Source organism: Lissotriton helveticus, chromosome 6, assembly GCF_964261635.1.
Source record: "Lissotriton helveticus chromosome 6, aLisHel1.1, whole genome shotgun sequence".
Taxonomy (NCBI): Eukaryota; Metazoa; Chordata; class Amphibia; order Caudata; family Salamandridae; genus Lissotriton; species Lissotriton helveticus.
In genome coordinates, this window is record NC_136067.1 from 2,035,858,867 (window position 1) to 2,035,883,285 (window position 24,419).

Here is a 24,419-nt window from a genome sequence, read left to right on the forward strand (position 1 = left end):
TTTTACAGGATAAAGGTAGAGACTGGCCCCCTTCCAAATCAGATCATCTTTGAATCCTGAAACTACTTTCTGCGAAAGGAACTCAAGACTTCTTCCTAAGATTTCTCCCTTGTGACTAAGGAGTAGTCACCCTGCATCCGCAGGCACCATCTAAGAACGCTGCGGTCTGCTGTAAGTCCTTCCTCCGGAATCCGACTGCCCAGCTCGACGAGAACCGGCTTCCCTGGCACCTCTGACCTCTACCCACCTCTACAGCCCAGCTGAGAACCGTGGGTGCGACGAGACCTCAAGGGACCGGCCATCTGCAAGACTGCACGACTTCTTTCCAGCAAGCCCGCCGAGTAATCTACTGGTGAGTGCTTTGGGGTCCGAGAAGCCCCGACTCTGAGCAGCTCCAGCTCCGAAGTGCAGCCCCCCAGCATCTCCACGATCTGCGTGGGGCCCTTCTGCTTTTTGCTGCTCACCGCGTTGTTTGGCTACTAGCCCGTTGGCTTGTGGCCTTCCTGACGACGCCCGACGACATTTCTGCTGCTGGTCTGGTTGCTCCAGACTGGCCCTTGCTCCCTCCCAGAAGAGGAGCACCCCGGACCCTCCTGGTCCACTCAAGACGCCATTTTGAGTCCACCGCGTGGGCTTGAATTAGCCAAGGCTTGTTGCCCAATCCTGGGTAACTTCGACGCCAACGACTTCATCCTTCGTGGGACAGCTCGCACCTCCATCCTGGTCGCCGACAACGCCTCCTGGTCCGAGAGACTGCAGAGCCCAGCAGCGCCCACTCACCTGACTTCGGTGACTTCGCCCGGTGCCATCCTGGTGCCCACTTAATCACTGGCTAGTGATTCAAGAACTTGGTCCCCTCTGCTTTCAGGTTTTCTTCTTCCTTGATCCAGGCTTGGATCCATCGAACTTTTCTTCACTGGTCGCCTGCCAGCAACTTCTTCCTTCCAGGCTCCTGGTCCGGCAACGAGATCCCCGACGTCTTTTCAGACCTATGCAGCTGCAGCCCCTGGGCTAGGTAACTTCGGCACTCCGGTGTCCCAGCATAGCCTCACTATCCAAGGGTCAGGATCCACTGTCATTTTCTCCCTACCAGGTCGGGTTCGCCCGTGAACACTAACTTTGTGAATTCTAGCTTCCATAGACTTTGTCCCGCATCCCGCGTGAGAGTGCACACTCTGCACCCGAGTCCCCTGGGCCTCCTAGTAGTAATCTAACGATTCCCTAGTCCAGTCCTAGCGATTCCAAAGCCTATTAGAACTGTTACTTACCTGCTAGTAATTCGCATTCCACTTTTAGCGTATATGGTTTTTCGTGCCCCTCGGGCATTTGTGTAACGTGCTAACTTAAAAGTATTTTCGTAAGAGTTTTGTTGTGTGCTTAGCACCCTGTCCTCATAAAGAGTACAGGGTTGTTGTGATTCTAATAAATACATTGTTTATTTTCATAACACTTGTGTGGTGTCCTTTCACTGGGTGTTCAAGGGGTAATGTGATGGTAAAACAGCTGGCTTAACACGCCCTCTAGAGTCTTAGCCTTAGACTGCTCGTATCCATGCTACTAGGATAGCTGGTCTATAAGGTTGACTTACAACCAATCATCAATAAGGGTTGTTTGGACTGATATATAGTGATCACTAGAATAGTGAGCACTGCACATCAGGCCAACTTCTCACAGGAATGCTTGACTATATCTTTGGGTTCCTTTCCCCAGCCTGGCCATGTTGTGCTGGATGGTTTGAAGCACCTTTCTTACTCCCTTAGTGAACCTTTAATAAAGGGGAATGCCATAATCCATCTGTCTCAGTTTTACATTTTGTATGAGCATCATGAGATAACAGCAGCTATTTGACGCTCTAACTGGAGATGGGTGTTGATCCTTACCCACTGGGGTGCAATATAAACCCATCTCTTTGGGCCAGCAATTGCTGCTCCAAAGGACTGCACTATCCCCGATTACAAAGATTGTCCATCTTTTTTTTAATTTAGTTTCAGACAAACATTTCAAAACCAATCCTTAATTCACAAAACATGTGAATTCCAAGCTTGCATGCTTTGAAGATATAAGATTACTTATGTGTTGTCTGCAAGAGTATAGAATTGAAGACTCAGTGATGGGGCTTTCTAGATTTTAAACAGGTAATGGGAGAGTGCAGGACCATGGAGGGGGAGCAGACCATGCGTTACTTGTGACGATTAAAGGATAATAGCAGTATGTTGTATTTGGTTGGTCAAAAAGCACTCTTACCAAGAGAACACATTACAAATGTCTGGAGATCAAAATGCTTTGGGCAACAATGATAAATGCCACTGATGGGTGTCATAAAATCGTGGCATTGACACTGTTCAAATAGGCTGCCAAAATGGGATCGTTCATCAAAGCAACTAAAGCGGATTCAGTACTCCTAGCTGGCCTGAAACTAAACTGGACACCATCCATGGTGCGCCAAAAAGAAGGGCAACTGTAGTACCATATAGGTTTCAAGAATGTTTCTATCGCTCCTCTACGACAGCGGAGGAGTCGCTGCTAGTTGTGGTGTTGATTGACTTAAGGGGAATGGCACTTGATTACTTCACCAGGACTGATTTCAGGACATTATGGACTGCGTTCACCTCAAACATGTTGATATGTTGTATTCTCTATTAGTGTGTAAATACATCTAGAGGCAAAGGAAGCTAGCAGCCTTGGTGTCTAGCTGTATGGTGGGAGGAAGCATTTCCAACCATCTTGCCTCATAGAGTAGAATGGATGCATAAGATATTTAGACGGGAAACATCCTTTACAACAAAACTTTTACAACGCAGTGCTTTTACAATGCAGGTTTTACAACGAAAACCATTACAACACATTGCGCTGGGGGACGCTCTAGGATAGGGAATAGTTTTAATTTACTATCCAACACCTTCCCTACTATCCACGGGGACTGGAGTTGGAATAGTAAATTAAACTATTCACTATCCAGCACCCCAAAGCGCTATGCGTTGTAACAGCATGCGTGGTAAAAGCATGTGTTGTAACGTCATACATCCATTTAGGTTCTACACCCCAAATCCCATTAAGGATGTGGACACCGTCCTTTGTGGAACACTGAGTTATGAAGCAAACATCTTAAAAAGGAAAAAAGCAAGTGTTTTTTGAAAAAACAAAGAAAGAAATGAAATATGCTACTGCTAAATTCTTGTCTAGAAAGACCGACCTGAAACAGTACTTTGTCCTATCCTGGATCTGAAAACAACGACCAGATGGGTCAGGAAAGAGAAATTCAGGCATTACATCAAATCTTTTGACATCATCCACAAGGGAAAATAATCTGCGCCTGAGGGGCATATTGAAATTTAGACGTGTGCTATGTGAACGATACAGGTGCTGCTTGAAATTCTAAATTAGCGACAAACATTGCCAATAGAAAGCCTTTCTTTTAAAATAGTCAGGATCTAAAAAGCCTTTCTGCAATACATGGCAGAAGAAGCCATTTACTTGGTCAAAAAGGTTCTTCATTTAACTGTACATTGACAGACTCAAGGCCAAGTGTAAATAAAAAGTGCAGTAGAGCTTGCCACTACTTATGCTCTGCAAGGTATAGGTCTTAGCATCAGCACGGACAAATTGGCTCTTGGTCCGTAGCAAACTATGTAATACTTGGGTTTGGTTTCAAACAAGAACACAAAGACGTTGCTGCTGGATAGTAGAACATATAGACAGTGGTTCACAAGTAGCTATTTTGCATTTCTTTGGTTGGCTATTTAGGCTAGCATCCTCCCTATGAAGCAAGAGGTGGAGTTTACAGACTGTGGTGCAAAGAGGGAGCTGTTTTTCTGTCACCTGTGCAACGGGATAGCTTGTGCTGTGGTAATAAGACACTAGTGTATTGAATCTTGCCCTCTGATTTAGGTGTCTGCTGCTCTCCCTTGTGTGGGTAGAGGTGCTGATACTGGTAGTCTTATTGTTCTTAAGTGAGAGGCAGTAACGATAGTTAATTGTACCCAATTGTAGGTGCTCTCCTCTGTGGCTAGGCTCCATATCTGCAGAATTGTCTAACTAACAGCCGTAAGTGCGAGAATGTGCGGGCAGTACCAAATCCGCATACATGTTTCTAATTAAACCAAGCCATGCAGAAAGAAAATCAGTCTGTCCCAAAAGCATGCCCATACGTAGAAACTACAAGGGGACTACATTTTTTAACAGTTCATATACAGAAGGCAAGAGGGGATTTTGCGCAAAGATAGTGTATTACAATATCAGGTAACTTGTAGGGTCCTCTAGTCTATGCTCTAAGGGTGAGATACAACCCTTGCCAACAGTTGTAACCACAGACAATGTATGCCTGTTTAAACTAATATAGAAATTCTCCACCTGAGCAATACTAGGGGGATATCTTTAGGATCAGTCAACAATAGAATACTTTTCATTCAAATAACAGTAAATATCAGTAGAAGTATTTTTCAAATTCTTCTTCTTTATTTCTTCATTTTCTTTCAGTCACTCAGTACTAATCTTCCAATATTTTCATAATATAGTGTTCATTGCTCCTCTACATCCTCTCTTTGTCTTCCTCTTTGTACATTGCTCTCTTTGTTCCCTATCCTGATTCTCTGGACTTCGCGTAAAAAATTACTCCCTGTTGAGGTGTTTGCTGGTGTTTCTACACTAGTCTCATCTATTACTAAGGAGACATTACTGGAGGAAGCTGAGCTTACGCCACTCATAAGTGAAGATTTACTAACACTATGTTGCAAGTCATTCTTAACCAGCGTGTCCAATTTTTTGGCAAATGTAAAAACTCTACCGTTACAGTAGTCGTTTTCATCTCTCTTAAGTTTCCTTGCTTTTTTTATCCTTTGTCTCATCTTCATACTTGGATAATATGCCTTCTAAGATGGCATAGTTTTTCTTAGTGGTTTCAGTAAGTTTTAAATCCTCTATTTCTTTTTCTATCAGGTCAACCTGTACCGCTGCTTGACTTACTTTTCTTTCAGAGTTTTCAATCAGTATATTCATTAATCTCACGGAGTTCCCTTTGAGTTCTTTCTCCCAAATCTGAAGTAGATCTTCCTCTAAGTCGTCATATGTGGGAAATAAGTTAAAACGGAGATCCCTAGGTATTCTTTCTAATCTTATATATTCTTTCAGGGTGGCTCCGTCTCACCATTTTGTGATCGCTGTCTTTTTTAAACGTTCTAACTTCTCAAATTTCTTTTTGAGTCCCTCATTCTCCTTAGATGTACTTTGAGTGACTGCTTTGTTCACAGATATCCCTGCACTTAGATTTTTAAACATATCTTCTGCAATTTTACTTCGTTCTGTTCTAGAGCACATGATGTATTAAATATAACGTTTTTTAACAGGCACATGTGATCATGAAAACATAGTGTGATACTAGGAAAAAACATTTTTGTTATTGAGAAGGAGATTAGAAAGTTTAGAACTTGCCTAACATTTAAGTCTGATGTGAAAGGTGAAGCTGTGAAACTAGGTGGAAAATATGAGTTGATGGGAGAGCAGATGCAATATAATACGGGCTGCGATTTCGATTTTCATGAAAAAGGTAGAAACGTGACACGGTACAAGTATTCGAGTCGTGATGGAGAAGATGTCGCTTAAACCAGTTCAATGGGACGAGGAAAGCAGCGCGGTTCTAGATTAGCCATTAGGACCGAACTCGGGAAAACAACGTAACGGTGCCTGGGAGAAGTTTTGTCGCATCACTCTGGAAGCTGCACTGAACCCAGGTTTATTGTGGGATAGCAGGTGTATTCCCAGTGCTGCTGCTGTAACATGAGTGAGTGCGAGTAGTTCCGGATATGCATGTGAAATATGGTTGACGCCACATTGTATTAAATGGGCTCGGGGAGTAAAGCGTGAAACTCCGTTTAACGGGGCTGGAGAGGAAATGTCGAGATGGGTTGACAACCAGTTTAATTAGTATCAGTGTTAGCAGGGCCGGCGCTAGGCATGGGCAGTGTGGGCAGCCGCCCAGGGCCTCGCGTTCAGCAAAACACAGGGGGCCTCGCGCCCCTGTGAAAGGTCACACTGTCACAGCTCACTACAGGGCCCCCGGCAGTGCCTCGGTTAAGTACCGGCCATTCTCGGCTCTGTTTGTGCATTTTGTATCCAGGCAACACAGAGGCCCCTTTGTTTCTTTCGAGCACCAGCCGGACACAGGTAAGAGGAGGTGGGTGAGGGGAGGAGGGAGCAGCCAGATCAACTGGCTTTTGTTATACTTCGAATCTTGGTAGGGCAGTGTCTCGTATCTTTAGTAATAACATTACTCCTAGCTCGATAAATTAAACGCAATTCATTTATGCAGAAGCAATATTTGACTTGTACTGATTTGACACAGGGGGGCAGTATTACATACAAAACGAAAATATATTTAATGTTCTCGTTGCCATCTAAGCTAGGTACAGCTACAATTGAAGCACACCCCTGCAGCTGAGGGTTTTTTTTTTTGCACTCTGATGAGCTCAGTGTCTTGGGAAGTGCCTTGTTAAGGTTTGAAGGCCCAGGGGAGGGGGGCCCCGTCCCAGGGCCTCATAGCACTGGATCGAGCTGCAAGGTCATGGTGTGGGGGCCCCCTTCCCTGGGCCTTGTAGCCTTCTGTGTCTGTTTCAGAAAGCCAGAAAGAGTGTACGTTTTAAGCAGGACTCATTCTTATATTGGTGATACATTATCATCTTTGTAATGTGGGCATTGTAGCCATGGTGGCTATTGGGCAGGAAGCAGAGACGTGAAAAAGTAAGTGAAGCAAAATCAATTGCAGTGGAAACCATGTTCATAAATTATTGTAGAATGCAACAGCGCCTTGCCGTTTAAGTATAGTGGACCTTTTAAACAAGCATTTGCAATGCAATAGGTCTCGCATTTGGAAAGTTTGAGCTATTGGTCTTGTAAATGACAATTTTTTTATTTATGTGTTGGTTTTGAAAATAGCTAAATTAATAGCTTTGTCATTTACAATGCCAATAGTTATAACTTTCGCAAATGTGACACCTATAGCATTTGTAATGCAATATGTTTTGTATTTACGTGACTTAGATGTATTGATATTACAAATAACAATGGCTTTATATTTTTTTTATTAATTAATACTTAAATAAAAGTGATTGTAATTTATAATGGCAATAGCTTAAACTTTTGTAAATAACTTTTGTAAAGATTATGTTCAGTGTATTTTATTGCGACGAAAATCCAAGAACAGAAGTGAAATATTAACATCGTTTTGTGACATTTGTAATAAAGCTTGAAACATTGAGAGAATATATTTGAACCAGTTGTTGTTGAATGGTTGCACAGATTGATGCTGTGATGGCGCGGAGTGATGTTGTGGTGGCGACGAGTGATGCTGTGGCTTTCAGTGATGCTATGGTAGCGCATAGTGATGTTGTGGTGCCCCTGGGTGATGCTGTGGTGGCCCTGAGTGATTCTGTGGAGGCCGTGAGTGATGCTGTGGAGGCCGTGAGTGATGCTGTGGAGGCCGTGAGTGATGCTGTGGAGGCGCTGAGTGATGCTGTGGAGGCGCTGAGTGATGCTGTGGAGGCGCTGAGTGATGCTGTGGAGGCGCTGAGTGATGCTGTGGAGGCGCTGAGTGATGCTGTGATGCTGTGGAGGCGCTGAGTGATGCTGTGGGGGCGCTGAGTGATGCTGTGGAGGCGCTGAGTGATGCTGTGGAGGCGCTGAGTGATGCTGTGGAGGCGCTGAGTGATGCTGTGGAGGCCCTGAGTGATGCTGTGGAGGCCCTGAGTGATGCTGTGGAGGCCCTGAGTGATGCTGTGGTGGCGCATAATGATGCTGTGGTAGCGCATAGTGATGCTGTGGTGGTCCAGAGTGATGTTGTAGTGTTCCAGAGTGATGCTGTGGTTGAGCTGAGTGATGCTGTGGTTGCGCTGAGTGATGCTGTACTGGCGCTGAGTGATGCTGTGGTGGCGCTGAGTGATGCTGTGGTGGCGCTGAGTGATGCTGTGGTGGCGCTGAGTGATGCTGTGGTGGCGCTGAGTGATGCTGTGGTGGCGCTGAGTGATGCTGTGGTGGTGCTGGGTGATGTTGTGGTGGCGCTGAGTGATGCTGTGGTGGTGCTGAGTGATGCTGTGGTGGTGCTGAGTGCTGCTGTGGTGGTGCTGAGTGCTGCTGTGGTGGTGCTTAGTGGTGCTGTGGTGATGCTGAGTGGTGCTGTGGTGGTGCTGAGTAGTAATGTGGTGGTGCTGAGTGATAATGTGGTGGTGCTGAGTGATAATGTGGTGGTGCTGAGTGATGCTGGGGTAGCGCTGAGTGATGATGTGGCGATGCTGAGTGGTGCTGTGGTGGTGCTGAGTGATGCTGGAGTGGCGCTGAGTGATGCTGGGGTGGCGCTGAGTGATGCTGTGGTGGTGCTGAGTGGTGCTATGGTGGTGCTGAGTGACTTCTTGCAGTGATCATTTCGATGGCCATGCTATCACATCTCAACCATATTGCTTCAAAACGCATTTTATCCTCTAGTCCTAAAGTACGGCATAGACCAGAAGATGCTCTTTATGCGTTACTGGCAAGATGTGTCAGTAAATCAGATGCTCACTCCTGACATCGGTTTTTACCTGCGGTTCCTACACGTAAATCGTACCTAGGCAAGCTAACACTTTTATCCTTCCAAGGTCGGTATATCACACACCCTTATAGATTACGTAATAGTAACGCTCGCCACTGCACACAAAGTCTGCTCTACATTGCTGTTCACTACTGGTAGGTGAGGTGGCCTCCTCTAGAATTCTTGGCGCTTCAACACTCGCCAGTCCTCTTATAGCTCCTTACTCATCTCAAGCACCTATGACGTAGGATACTAAGATTAAATGTTACTATGTTATGTTCCGTCATGATGGTACCTTGACTCTACAACTTGATAGCAAAGCATGCTTTTCCGTCTCACAGTCCTCATACCCCACTATGCAATTGCTCCTCTTTCTTCTATACTGTGCCTGTACATTTTGTTTGAAAAATCTCAATTAAAAAGATGCTGAAGCCCTTTGAGCCCAATGGGCAACGTGCTTGATCCTGAGTAACCACTGTTGTAGGTGCTGGGCTTCCTGGTGCAAGGTCGGCGATCTTTGGACCAATCTATGTAATTTTCACTTTCAAACTAAAACCAGCAGAATCAAAAAGTTTTAACTTGTCAGCTAGAAGAGCCATGGGCCAGATGTTCAAAGCATTTCATGGGCCAGATGTTCAAAGCATTTTTGTGGTTACAAGCGATTTGGTTTGGAGTTTGTGACCTCACTGCATTTTGCAACAAGCATTGTGTTCATTCTCTCAACCTTGTTTGATTGCAATATTTCATTTTATCTACTTTTTATAATAAATTGATATTTGCTCACCTGTTTTCAATCCCCTCTACTTTTTGTCCATGTTACTGATATCCACATTAGTTAGCTTCAGTGATGCCAAATAAGATCAATAGTACTGCGATGTCGCTTTCTGTGATGTCACTTCTTGTGACGCAATATGCAATTAGGGGGGCCTCGCATCTTCCCTTTCGCCCGGGGCCTCAGAAGGCCTAGGACCGGCCCTGAGTGTTAGACTAGCCACGAGTTAGATTTTATGAAAGATGTTCGGCTACCCCGTGACTCAGTCACGTGCCTCTCAACAGGTGCCTGGAGACGAGCAGGTTGGCGAGCGCCAGTGTTGTTGTTTTAGAAGACTTCCATATGTTATAGCACTAACAGAATGGGTCGAGGTAGACACGTTACACCTCGACTTGAGCTTTTGGTCCGCGTACTTCGTAAGGACTGAGCTCTTTACCCTCTAGTCGACAGAAACCATATAACCTGTCGAAGTGCAAAAAGCGACAACACATAAACCTAATTAAGCTCTGGTTTGGTAGAAAGAATATATATATGTATGTATAAATATTTTTTTTAATCACCCTGGAAAAGTCAAGGACTCGGAAGGGCGAAAAAACATAAATGCGCAGCTGGCTGCGTGTCAAACCCCCGCCATGTTCCTCGCGCTGTCGAGAGGTGAGCGGCCGAGGGGAGCGCGCAAGCCTCGGGGGTGGGAGCGAAGACGAGATCAGGGCAGCTCCATGTGAGGAAGGTAAGTGTTGACGGAACTGCCCCCGCCCGAAGCCCAAAAGCTGCGGGCGGCGCAGTGATGGCACATGCCGCCGCCTCGGGCAGCCTGGTGTCTCGTCATTACTAGGACGGCCCTTGGTGAGCATCGCCGCCCCCGTCTCACTCCTGTCCGCACCCCGCCCGCCGGGCTTGGGCCCTTCTCGCACCCCTAGCAGGGACAGACTGCCATCTCGCGCCCCATAACTGCCGGTCTGCTCGTCGTGAGTGAGAGTGACGCACTTGTCAAATGCGCAGCAGCGCCGTCGAACGTTCTGGAAGGCGACAAAAGAGGGGAAACAGCTTCGCCCGGGAGGTACCAAAAACGGAGTATCGGGGAGGGGGGGGCTCTGGGAGACAAAATTCGGACTGGCTGAACACGAGTCACGACACCGCCTGTCATGACACCGATCGCGATTCCCTTAACGTTTGTGGTGCGACGATGACACGTCATTGTAGGTTTTACCAACTTTACTAAAACACGAGACGATTGGTTCCCCCGAATTTGAGCCTGTCGTTGCAGTACAAGTGATGCAGCTTGAGAGTTTGTTCTGAAGCTCCAGAGGGCACCTTCGAACACGTATTAAATAATTATGTTTGAAGGTGACATGTCACGCCCTTGTGTAGGGCGTTGGAAACTTCGGGATTACAAAGGCTGGAAATCGATAGCCCTGCCAAGGATGGCCCAAAATGGGCCCTGCAAGGAACACCAGGATGGAGGGTGGGACCTCCTCCGGCAGAGCCAGGCTCTTACCCAAGGCTTGCGGCTGCTGCAGCGGGAGCAGGGCCGCGTGCCACCGGCCGCGGGCGCTTTTAAATTTAAAACTTCAATTCATAGCACCGAATACATCTCCGCAGGGCACCTTCGGGCCCCATCGCAGCAATATGTTGAAAACTGCTAGTTCATTGGGTGTTTTTTCAAGAACAGCTTGTTATTTCTGCGACAGGTTGCCAATTTGGTTAGTTGATAAGGATTTTTATGTTGTCGACATGTTGAACAAATAATAGGAACTCTTAATCAGAACAAAACATGAATAATAAGTTGCAGTAAATTGTAAAACAAAATTCTCCTGATACTACTAGAATTTTGAAGGAGCAACGTTCGCCTCTCGTTGCTTTTGGCATCCTGTGGTGTTTTTGTTTTTGGGAAAAGGCGGCTCTTATTGACCTTAAAAGACTGAGCACTGGCGAATAGCGAGAGTTTGTGAAGATTGTTGCTTTTTAGGCTGTTAGACACTGTGACCCCTTTCTCATAGAAACTAATTCTTAAACAGTGTTTTCAAAACACTTGTGGAAAGTGTTACAGAAGAGGAAAATAGGATTCCGTTGTGCCAGTAAATGTTGCACAAAAACGTCGAAGAGCCCGACATTGTCCTTGATTGATTGAGAGGGCACGACCTATGTAAATTGTTCAAAGATACAGGAACATTTGCAAGTTTGATGGTTTACAGACTGTTGTAATGAACGGATAAAAAATGAGATCATATTTTGAAATCCATTTGACTTTCGGGGGAAAAAAGTTAAAAGCAAATAAAATAACAAAGTAAAAAAGTGTGTATTCAGCTGCCACCACCTACATGTTGGGTTCTTGGACGCCCAGTCCACTTCTTTGAAAAGAGCCAAATTACCCTTTAAACTATTGTACTGTTTTACAAAACGCTCAGACCCTTGACATCTGTGTAAGTCTTCCATGAGTTGCTTCCCCGTTGTACTGGTTACATATTTCTGTTCTTTTCTATTTGTTACAGGAGTGAAAAAGACGGTTGATGGAAAGGGGACAGAGTGGGATACGTTTTTTCCAGGCGGTGGTTGCCTTGGTTAATTTTCACGGACCAAAAAAACTAAATATTTACCAGCATACAAGAACGCTTTGAAACCACCCCAGTTCACAAAATGCCGTCCAATGGTACCATTGTTGATACCAGCCCTGCCCTAGAGAGAGATTGTGTCCAACTTCAAATGGTAGGCTTCACTTAAACGTATTTTTAGTTTTTGTTCTATAATGTAATGTTTGAGTTAATTCCGTACTATGCAATCATGTTGACTTATAATTCTCATATTATTGTCTTTGAATGTAACATTGCATTTTCATATGTCCAAAGGTGGGTTTGTACCTTATGAAAAATATTTGAGTTGTGTGTTGATTGGTTGCATTACTACTAGAGTTAAGAAATAATCTGTGTGGCTACCCACAGACCCTCTCCCTATTTCAACTCTTTTTATAGGTGGTGCCAGGCACTATTGCGAGACCTGTTGTGGTCATACAGGGGCTTTGAACCAGCCCCTTGCTTACTATTGGTTGGCTTTTACGTCACTCTCCTTCCTATTTGTATACAAAAAAGAGATGGATGAGATGCTTGAATTATTTCCATCCACTGGTAATTACTTTGGACCGCATCTCAATCCATCTGTATTTTGCACACCATGCCACCGCAGTTTAAACCCAGTCATATGCAAATCAGTCTGAAGCCTGCTTCCTATTTGTGTGCCAGCTTCTCAATCTTGTGTTTGTCCCTCCTAAAGCGTATAGGTTATTTGCCATCTCCTTAATTAGCTAGCTTACATGCTTCCACTGCTTGCTTTACAAGCAATACTTTTTTTCTTTTGGGTAAAGAACTCCACAAGAGTTCATGTGTGTTACAACTGTCTCCTTTGTGTACTTCTTCCCCAATGTTGCTCACTGCCGCCCGTGTGTTCTCCCTGCCCCGTACCTGTTTCTCCTGCTTTAGTGTTGTCCCCCGGTTGCTTTCCTCACCGCGTGCTTCTCATTCACCCACTACCCATTGCTTTCTTGCGCATTGCTTCTCCTTGCTTCACTCACCCCACCCTCCGTGTTTCTTCCCCCCACTTCAGCCCTCAGAATTGCTCCCTCTCCACCCGAGTTTCAAAAACAGAAAATGCGTTTGTGCTATTTACCTATTTTTGTCATCACACTGAAGCAAATCAGTACATAGGAAAAAAACACATAATTTTGGAGGCGTGTGAGTCCATAGTGAGCGACTACTTAATGGTGCGACTGTCGCCTGTTACAGCCTTTTTAAAAAAGTTTTTTATTTTTTGCTTTGTTTTCACAAAAGGAAGACTTATTGGCATTGCCAATACTTGTTTACTTTTTGTTCTCAACTCAGTTCCACTTGATTGTTTTCCCTCCTTGTTTTTTCAACACCCTCTTTTACCTTTATTATCATTTTCCTTTCTCCTCAGTCTTTGCTTAGCCATGTTTATTATTTACATATCACCCAATGCTAATGGCTGTTTGGGTGCATCCTCTGTCGCTACTCGAGTGCTTACATAGAACTGCATGAAGGACTACTTCACAACTACAGCACTCACAAGCTACATCTGCTGGATCTTTCAGTGTGCATTCTTTCAAATGTGCTCGTGCTGCATGAATTACTAAGTCCTGATGGCTTTAACAATGCTGTATAATCACAGGTATATTTGTTCAGGTTTGTAAAGTAATCACGCAGACCTTAGTAAGTTTAAGGATTTAATAAAGCAGTAAACGCCTGTAGATGGTGCTCCCTCACCAGCCAACTGACTTTCCTAGGAACACATGACATCATTCACGAAGAACACTCTAAAACAGAATGCTTAACACGTCATAACTTCTTAAAGCGATACCCACGAATACAACATATCCTCTTCCCTTTAACATTCAGAATAACATTACTAGAATATCATTTTTTTTTTAAAAGAAGGAAAACTATAGAGAAATGCATGGCATGAATACAAGATTACTTACAGGCATAATCTCTCAAATACATGGGTGGATATCTGTGTCTGTGATGCTCTTCCTTTCTTTCTACTCTCGCTTCTTTTACTTATATTTCCTAACACTTCACCATCATCCATCATCATAAATCCACTACAAACTTCCAAGACCATTTCATCATCCATCTCATCCAATTTGGCACCTACCCATTTCTCATACAATGCAAGTCTTCGCTTATTCCACCGTTCTCCATTTTTTAATACAATATGCAGCTCATGCACCTCTTTCACCTTGAAGGGGTCACGACATTTCATGCAGCTCTCTTCCAATCTTCCACTTTTGACTTTGACTAAATCACCCTGTTTTAGCTTCCCATCAGTCTCACGTTCTTGTCCATTTATTGTCCTGATCATTCTCCTGCTTCAACATTTTTTCATCCATGCAGGAGACATTTTTGTTTTCACATCACGCCCTCTCATGACTTTAAACGGAATTTCCATGGTGACTCGACTCCATTTTCAGTAGTGCTATACGCTGATACTAGATCCTCAATCATCCTCCTGACATTACCTCTATTGACACGAGCCATTTGAATCTCACATTTTATCAAGCGGTTCGCCCTCTCAACATTTCCCTGTGGGTTATAGAAAGAAGTGCGGGAATGGCAAATACCACAATCCTCCAAACACATCTTCATCTCACTAGAAGGCAACTGAGTGCCATTATCAGTAATAAGTTTGACCAGATAACCTTCTTCTCTGAACATTTCCTTCAGAACCTATCTCAGTAGTCTTCTTGGTTGTGATGTCATGCATAAACTTGATTTCCACTCCGACATGTTGCTGGGAGGCTGCACGACATCATGTTAAAATAGAAAGGCTTTATCATATCTTGCCTTTGATCGTATCAAGGACATTATTACAAGGGCTTCGCAATACAACACCCAGCGAATTAGGAGCCATAATAGTTATCAAAATCACTTTGGTGTGAACCTTCTTAATTGTAAGCGGATTAGGACATATCAATAAGCCACGTGATATATGATCCGTATCAAGTAACCTTTATACCCAGTCCTATAAGAACTATGGTGTTGGGATCTAAACATCTATATCGCAATTTTTGATATTATTTAGCTTTTAACCGCATGCGTGCGGCCGCGATTTTCGCGCTCTGCGGCTTTTTTGAAAAGACCGCGTTACATGACGAGCTGAGCTCGTCATGAGCATGCGAGCGGCACAACTCATGACGAGCTCAGCTCGTCATGAGCATGGAAGGGGTTAAAAACTAAGCATATGTATGGAGTTCGAGTGCCATGATCAAGTCGAGTGCTTTGACCAAGTAGATACCAGATCCGTAGAGAAAAAAGATAGTAATCTATACCATTCTTTATACCACTGGTGTGAACACCGTGAGGAAGGCTTAAAACCGAAACACGTTGGTGGCAATAGCAATCTGTAACCAGTGTCTTTTCCATAATAAGTACAGACAAGATGTGTGACAATCACCAATTGTAAACAGTTCGCTTGTAAAAGGGCATGAATTACATTGAATATTATTTATAGATACGGAAACAACTGTGATTATCTCTTTGTCTGAATTTAAGCTATTGGTACCTTATAGGTAGACCACACCTCACTGTCATTTTTTGTGATTATATGTGCGGTGGCAATAACGATCTGTAACCAGTGTCTTTTCCATAATAAGTACAGACAAGATGTGCGACAATCACCAATTGTAAACAGTTCGCTTGTAAAAGGGCATGAACAACATTGAATATTATTTATAGATACGGAAACAACTGTTATTATCTCTTTGTCTGAATTTAAGCTATTGGTACCTTATAGGTAGACCACACCTCACTGTCATTTTTTGTGGTTGTATGTGCATAGAAAAAGATTTATGATGTACTTTTTAAGCAAATGATCATTGATTATATGTATGTATGTGCTTTTTTTTATAATATTTGACATTAGTCATAAGAAGCAAAAAGAAAAAGAAATAAAAAAGATATATTTTTGTAAAACAGTAGTATTGAGTATATCATTATCCATAAAACTGCTGCACAACCGAGTATTTAGCACTATGCCCAGTGCAAGTCTGTTTTCCAAATAAGTTGTTTCCTTGTTAGGGTATTATCCTTACTACAGGGGGCCTGGGTGTTTTTCCAGAGTAAACTTGACTACCAGCCATTTTGAATGTACATCAACCATCACCAGAGCAAAGTTACACTCCGACGTCACAACTCTCATTTGTCCAATGAAGTCCATACAAACTATGTGCCATGGTTTACCAGGATCGCCTATTTCACCCATGACAGATTGACTACCGACTTTCAATCTCTTTTCTCCTTCTTTACAATCCATACATTGAGTCACCCATTCTGTGATATCTTGGTCCATACCTGGCCACCAGAAGTTTTCACGTAACCTTTTCTTTGTGAGTGTTTGACCTAAGTGGCCTTCGTGTGCCAGCTTGATGAGTTCCACACATATTCCTTGAGGAGGAACAGACTTATCTTTTCTAGAGATCAGATTTTCACTACATACAGACAGTTCATCACTAACCTTGACAAAAGGGCGAACCAACACTGATACAGCACTCTCTCGTCTGACACCTTTATTAATCATTTGAATAACCTCAGCCAGCACTCTGTCCTCTCTCATACACTGAAACCAACATTCTGTCCCAACTGCTCCTTGAGTCATTCATATCACTTCATATCGTCCTCCACCCCAGGACATATTTCACTTTATACTAAAATTCTTGTAATCGTGCAGCAAATCGAGCTAACCTTGCAGAAACTTTTCCCGTTTCAGGTATTAAAATCGCCACCAACGGTTTATGATCAAAGCAGCTGAGACAGCATTGAAAGGGACAATACCTAAGACCGCCTTCACGACTAAACTTGCTAAGATCAACCATGAACTAGCAGAAAATAAAGAGTTTCTACTGAAACAAAAAATCAATAAACTCCAGAAAGACGTGGCCTGCTTTGACAAAGAGAAAGTCTATCCCTACCTGAAGGCTGACTATGCCACCACGAAGAATAGCTACTCGAGTGATGAAAGTTCAGATAACTCCAGCCGCAGGGGCTCATCTAATAGTGACTCCAGCGGGGATAGTGGGAATAATCGAAATCAGCATAGACCAACGTTTAATCACTTTCAGGGTTTTGGGAACGGCCCTTTGTACCAAGGACCACCACACCCTCACCAACCTCCACCACCTTGGCAATACCCTTTCTATCCACAAGGCCCTCCACAATACTATCCTTTAAACAACTCTTCTTTTTTAGGCAGAGGTTGGGGCAAAGGAAGAGGGCGCGGAAGAGGAGGACAGAAGGGTGTCCAGTGGCAGGACCAAACAACCCCAATGGTGGAAACCAGGAGTACAACACGGGGCAGGAGAGTTTAGTCGTGAATCTTTCCTCCAGGATCCTTAATCCAACTGAAATGGCTGTCCTAGAAATGGGCCTTGGATTCGTCCCCACCCCCACCCCCGACAGGTTTAATGAAATCTGCGAGATAAAACAATTCTTCAGGAAAGTCCGCCTGAATGCCTTCTTTCAGGATGAACCTGAAGTAGAGAGGACTGATACTGGTCTCTGCAACCCTTCCACCTTTACCCCGACCAACAACATGACCCCACCAGAGGTTCTGGCATTTGAGGATGCAGTCTTGAAAAGTATTGAGAGGATGGCGAGACCCAGACCTTTCTACAATTTGAGCACCTCTGAGAAAAAAGCGATCGAGACCTTATCACAGGACCAAACAATAGTGATTAAACAAGCAGACAAGGGGTGCACCACGGTCATCCAGTCACTTCATGATTACGATGCAGAGTGTAGACGTCAACTCGCTGATTCACGATACTACGCCTTACTTGTCACTGATCCCACCCCCAGACTTCAAAGTGAGATTACATCACTGGTTATGAAGGGAGAAACTAACGAATGGCTGAGCAGGAATGAGGCATCCTTCCTCGTGACCACCAACCCCAAAATACCCTACTTCTACACCCTGCCAAAAATACACAAAGGCACTACCCCTGTCCCTGGCAGACCAATTGTGTCGGGCATTGGGTCCCTTCTGGAACCGTTGTCCAAATTCTGCGACAACTTTCTGCAGCCCGTAGTCAAGAAAATACCATCATTCCTCCAGGACACGGGTGATGTTCTGAGACTACTGGACACCGTAGAGGGTAGGACAGGGATTGACTTGTTGGTAACCTTACATGTAGAAGCTCTCTACACCAACATTCCCCAGAGAGCTACTCTAGAGGTGGTCGAAGCAAGTCTTCGAAAGGAAGACTGGACTTCCCCAACCCCGATCTCCTTCATCATGTCCTGTGCTACCATCGCACTAACTGCTAACTTTTTCCAATATGAGGTTGACCTTTACCACCAAGTGCAGGGTACCTCGATGGGCAATACGTTTGCTCCTAGTTTGGCTTGTATCTAGATGGCACACTTTGAGGAGACCGTCGTCTATGAGTCCACTAACCCCTTTAAAGATAACCTCACAGTGTGGCGCCGGTACATAGACGACATCCTGATCCTGTGGAGAGGAGACAGGGATACGTGCAACACCTTCTGTATGTGGCTAAATGAACAAAACCCCTTCTTGAGGTTTACTAGTACTATCTCCACGACAGAGGTTGCCTTCCTAGACCTGAAGATACGGCTAGACGAGACTGGGCTCAGTACCAATTTATACATAAAAACCACTGATAGGAATAGCCTCCTCCTTTATGGAAGTCACCATCCTCAATCCCTCAGAGACAACCTCCCATTCGGGCAGTTCCTTAGGATTCGAAGGAACTGTTCCGACCTCGCAGACTACAAAAGAGAGGGACAGCGATTACAACATAAGCTTCTGGACAGAGGTTACCTCTCTAAACATGTCCAGAATTCCTTTAAGAGGGCCATGAATAATCCCAGGGAGGCCTTGCTAGAACGTAAGATTAAAGAGTCTACTGATACACTGACCTGTGTGACCACATTCACGAAAAACTCAGCTCAAATTAGGCAAACTATACTGAAACACTGGAGTATAGTCAACTCTGGTGACCTTTCATTCCCACAGCCTAGATTCGCATTCAAACGAACAGCGAACCTGAAAGATAGGCTAATACACACTAGACCTAGAAAGAAAGAAAGTACTACCCAGAGAACACTGTGGGACATGCCTAAAGTCACCGGACACCACCCTTGCGGTGGATGCACTGCCTGTAATCAGACCAAAGTCCACAAAGAAATAAAATTGCTCGACTCCTTCACGTGGCAGATCAAAAGGCACTCTAACTGCAATACACAAAGATGCATCTACCTACTTACTTGTCCCTGTGGGAAACGTTACGTGGGTATGACCATGAGACCGGTCAAATTACGAATTTCGGGGCATATGAGCAACATTAGGTGCTCCAAGATACACACTAGACTATACGGTCACTACAAAGAGATGCAACACCCAGCTGAAAGCCTTACTTGGCTTGTCTTGGAGTCACATCCCAACATTACACAACAGGTCCTATTTAGGATCGAACAGAGATGGGTCCACCGCTTGGGAATTGATGTCACAGGACTGAATGACGCCATCCCATGTTCTTCACTATCCAACTGAATGGGCTTCTCTTGGCAGTCCCCGCACATCAGTTTATGATGGCCCTTAACAGCGTGGCCCCCTAACACTCAGTAAGAATAACAATGACTCTATCACTAGACCCTGAGACGCTGTTTCACCCTGTCCACCCACCCGGACACTAACATAACTCACGGGGTCAGTGCGGCCTCCATGACCTAGAGTTCACCACCTAGCACTTAACCCCGACCTCTACAGGGCCCTGTTTGCTGTTACAGGAGACTTCCATATCAATATTTATTATCTTGTTTTTCGACCTTATTTCATTGTATCTACAGGTACGAATTTAATATGTCACTCCGTAGTAAACTTGCCCTTCTGACCGCCATATTAGGTACTTCATCGAGCACCTCTTAAGCAGCCTGCACCACAGCGTGAGCCATTCCATGATGGCCCCCGCCTTAATTCCCCATACACACTACGACACCTCGTGACCTACGGGCGCCTCCCCTTCCTCTGTCCTACGTGCACGGCGTTTCTCCTCCTTGAACGCGGAAGTGGCGGCCCGATCAGCAACCTCTATTTGTTGTCAGTATATAAGAGGTAACGAGAGCGACATTCACTCTCCAGCTCCTCCCGTCCGCCGCTCGTCTGGGTAGGTTGACATTTGCGACGCACGACGATACGAGGTAAGTTGATCCGCCGTTATGGACACCCTCTGGCAATGGCAACATCTTCTCCATGCCGGCCCGCCAACCTGGTTGCTCCCTTATGAGGATCCCCAGACCCTCGGGGTCCTTACCTGGGCTTACATGGATCCTGCTTTTGCAATAGGAGCGGCTCGGTGACTTGTCCTGTGTAGCATTGGTGTGAAGCCATCGCTGACCCTTCGGCAGGCCCTGCACACTGATACCCCCTGAATCATGTTGGAGCGTACACGCTACCGGGGTATGTGTGACTGGTCCCCGTTGGTGCCACGTTCGTACGATTGGCTCCCTCTTTGCTCCCCGGTTTCTTTCAGTCTCAACTCTGCATTCTAGCGATCCCTGTAAAGCTACGGTGATGCCACCAGTGGTGGGGTTATCGCATCTGAGCGGACAATTGGCTCAGGTGGTATTCGCATGAGGAGACGTTTTTTGGCTCTGTGACTCCACCATACCTACACCTCATCTAACGTTAAGACAGGTCGTACATGTAACTGCTACTGTTTTTATTACGTATTCTACAACCAGGCCACCACTGCTGTACTAGCAAGTCATGATTGGAGGAGACTGTTGAAGCTTCATATTACCGACATTAGGGTGAGAACCCTACCCTTGTTACTCTCAACTCAGTATGTTGTGTGATTTATCTTATTTCTCTTCCAGGGGATCCTCATCAAAGTCATAAGCATTAGAATATTCCCGCCCATGCGCGGGACCCCGGAAACAATATATTATATGTGCCCCACATATATATAGACATATATATATAAATATATATATATATATATATATATATATATATATAAAAATAAGCAATTGCAGCCAAATAAAACAATAGAGCTGGAATATGCCGTGAAGAATTTCCACCATACAGTGTATTTTGCATTAGAAACATGAGAAACAACACCAATGCTTGTTTAGAAACTGTTTTAATGCTTAGAAAACAGTAGAAATTCTCATAACACACTGTAAGCATATACAGCTCCCAGGCTGCATTGCAAATCCCCAGTCTAAAAAGACTGAAAAGCTAACCTATAGCTGAATGTACTAAAACTGACGCCGTGCCTTTAAGGCACCTCTGCCCCTAGCTTCCCATCATGCCTCAGGGGTTACAGTTAGGTCAGTTGTTCTTTCCGGCTCCTTCAGGAAGGACCCTGGATACACAGCTCCACACTTTTCTGCCTTTTTCAGTCAGAAAATCTTCTATAGAACAATTTTTTGATTTACTTTGACTTTTAACATCAGGGTCAAGTAAATAGCTGCTTAGCAGTCGATTTTTTGTGAGGTTTTACTGTCAGAATGCCCTCATTATTTGATGATTGCCCTTCTTGTGGCCACAAGAAGGCAAGAACAGACTCTCATGAGGTCTGTATTTTATGTTTGCCAGAGGATCATGATCCTAAAGACTGTTCACATTGTAAAAATCTGTCTGACAGGACTCTTAAAGACAGAGAGAGGAACAGGCTCTTTGGTCTGGCCCAGAGATCCATGAGAGGAAGATCTACAGAGAGGAAGAGTTCAAAGAGACCTAGAACTCCCTCCAAAGGCAAGTCAGAGCGTCCATCAACCTCAGCACCGGGCTCGGCGCTGAAAAAACGGCATCTGATAGACAGTTCGAGAGAAAAAACTCCGTCGACGTCGGGACCGGCGTCGATGAGGGAGTCGTCGTCGAAAAGTTCACCGACGACGAAGAAAGCTCCGCCGTCGTCAACTAGGCGAAGATCGGCGTCGAGAGAAGCCACGAGATCGCCGTCGACGAGAAGATCGTCGTCAAGATTTAAATCACCTCCGCCGTCGTCAACCAGGCGACGATCGGCGTCGAGGCACAGATCACACCCGCCGTCGTCTCAACGTCGACAGGCTTCTAAGAGTGTGACACCTCCGCCTCCACGGAGGCGCTCGGCGTCGTGGAGTAGGAGCCCCCTCGGACGCTCGCCGTCGAGGAAGGGATCGTCATCGACGGCACGTCGGCGCTCTACGTCGCATGTCAGGTCAACGTCGAGGGCATCGTCGACGACAGGACAACGTCGATTGACATCTCCGTCGCCGACAGACCAAGGTCGGTCGACGTCGAGACCTCCGTCGACGGCAGGGCAACGCCGTTCGACGTCGAGACCTCCGTCGACGGCAGGGCAACGCCGTTCGACGTCGAGACCTCCGTCGAAGGCAGAACGACGCCGTTCGACGTCAAGGGAGAAGACTCCGTCGTCGGCTCATCATCGACGTCGAGGGACCACAGGTCAACGTCGAAGCATTCAACGTCGAAGGTTATCACTCCGTCGACTCCGCAGAGGCGTTCGACGTCGAGGGAAAGGCTTTTGAGACGTCCTCCAACACCGGTGAGACGGAGATCTCCTTCAGTGCCTTCAACAGTCCTAGTGACACAATCTGCTTCGCACCATTCCTCCTTAAGTGCCTCTGGTTCATCGAGGTCCTCTTCTAGGAGTAGGAGTCCTGTGCAAAAGAGTCCCCAGCGGCGGTACATCACACAGGCAAGACTCTCGCCAAGATGGTATGGTCCGTTGAGTAAATGGAAGGATTCTGGAGCAACGGAGAGACTACAAAGGTACTTGAGTCCAGTCCACAGGTCCCCTCTTCAGCAGCTGGCAGAAGAGGCAGATGGACAGAGTCCTACCATTCACCGATCACGCTCACGAGAGAGAAGAGCGGACAGGTCGCATACCCCCAGGGTCTCCCGATCACCAAGGAGGGAACAACCCAGATCTCGAACACCGAGAAAGGAGGTACGGACTGAGAGATCGAGATCTCCAGTGCATCAGAGGGAATCACGTTCTCCTCGAAGGGAGGAACGACCTAGGAGATCACCAGTGAGGAAGGAGAATTCTCACCACAGGAGAAGAAGAACTCCATCATCCTCCTCTTCATCTTCATCTAGATCTTCTAAAGGGGATTACTCTCCAACGCTGGCAGACAGCCCTCGCTCAAGAGCTTCCCCGCTTGACGACGTCAACACGTATCTGGACGTCTTGCAAAGGGGTGCTCACAAACTTAATATAGAGATGGCTATTCCAGAGGTGTCCACTACTGTGATTTTTGAGACCCTTCATCACAAATCATATACACGGCCTTTGCTCCCATTGGTTCCAGGGATAATGGACCCAATCAAAGAGGTTTTCCTCACGCCAGCAACGATCAGGGCAGTACCGGCACGTATCAAGAAGAAATATAGGCCGGCCGACTCAGATCCTATCTTTGTTAAAGGAGAGCCTGCGGCGGACTTAGTTATAGTAGCCTCAGCTAAGAAGAATCACACAGTCGCTCCTTCTTCGTCAGTTCCTCCTGACAAAGACAGCAAGACGCAAGATTCTTGGGGACGCAGGGTATGCAGCACAGCAGCTTCATCCCTGAAAGTCTCTAGTGCATCAGCCCTTCTGGGAAGGTAGGATAGAGCCCTATGGGACTCCATGGAACGATTCAAAGGGAAATTGCCCAAGGAGGACCAGAAGGACTTTGAGGAGACAGTGACGGAGGGCTGTTTGGTGGCAAACCAAATGATTAGTTCATCAGCAGATAACGCCCTTCTAGCAGGACATGCCTACTCACATGGGATATGTGCGAGGAGATCCTCTTGGCTACGTTTAACTGGACTCAAACCAGATGCCCAGCAGCGCATCCTCAATCTACCTTTTTCCGGATCTTCACTCTTCGGGGAGCATGCCGATCAGGAAATGACCCGTATGAAGACTGAGTTAGACACAGTGAAGGCAGTTGGTCTGGAAAAACAGAAAGGGCCGTTCAAACGACGCTTCAAGACCAACAAGAACCGGGGAGGCCAACAGAGGGTTCAAACCCCTCAATGGTCTCAAAACAAGCCACAAGGAAAGCCGCAATACAGAGGAGGAAGGTCGAGCAGAGGCAGAGGCGGACATCATCAGTCCTCTACCACGCCTAGAGGAGGCAAGGCCTGAGCAGTGGCTTCCTCTGGCGCCGTTACCCACTCCAGTGGGAGGAAGTGCTGCACAACACCTGGCAGAGTGGGTCAGCATCACAAAAGATCGGTGGGTGCTGAATATACTGCGCAATGGATATGCGCTACGTTTCCGGAAGAAACCACAACCGATTCCTCCAAAAAAGTCTCGCTCGTACCAACTAGAGCTCCTCAAAAGGGAAGTGAGCGTCCTCTTAAAGAAAAACGCAATCGAAGAGGTACCCCTATCCCAAAGGGGGAAAGGAGTGTACTCAAGATATTTCCTTGTCCCCAAGAAAGATCAAAAAGGCAAATTCAGACCGATTTTGGATCTTCGACTCCTCAACAAAGTGGTGGTCAAAGAGAAGTTTCGCATGTTGGCACTCCACCAAATATGTCCTCATCTACAAATCGGAGATTGGA

General features: G+C 45.6%; 1 protein-coding gene across 3 annotated transcripts in view; it reads left to right on the forward strand.

Annotated features, from left to right (window-relative positions):
* The window catches only part of DNMT3A (DNA methyltransferase 3 alpha), a 2,120,215-nt gene that overhangs the window by 199,511 nt on the left and 1,896,285 nt on the right, over positions 1–24,419 (forward strand). For all 3 annotated transcript variants that reach the window (XM_078650037.1, XM_078650035.1, XM_078650036.1), the window contains exon 3: positions 11,819–12,032. In XM_078650037.1, the coding sequence (XP_078506163.1) occupies positions 11,964–12,032 (69 nt within the window). In that variant the 5' untranslated portion in view covers positions 11,819–11,963. The remainder of the gene's footprint in view (positions 1–11,818; positions 12,033–24,419) is intronic.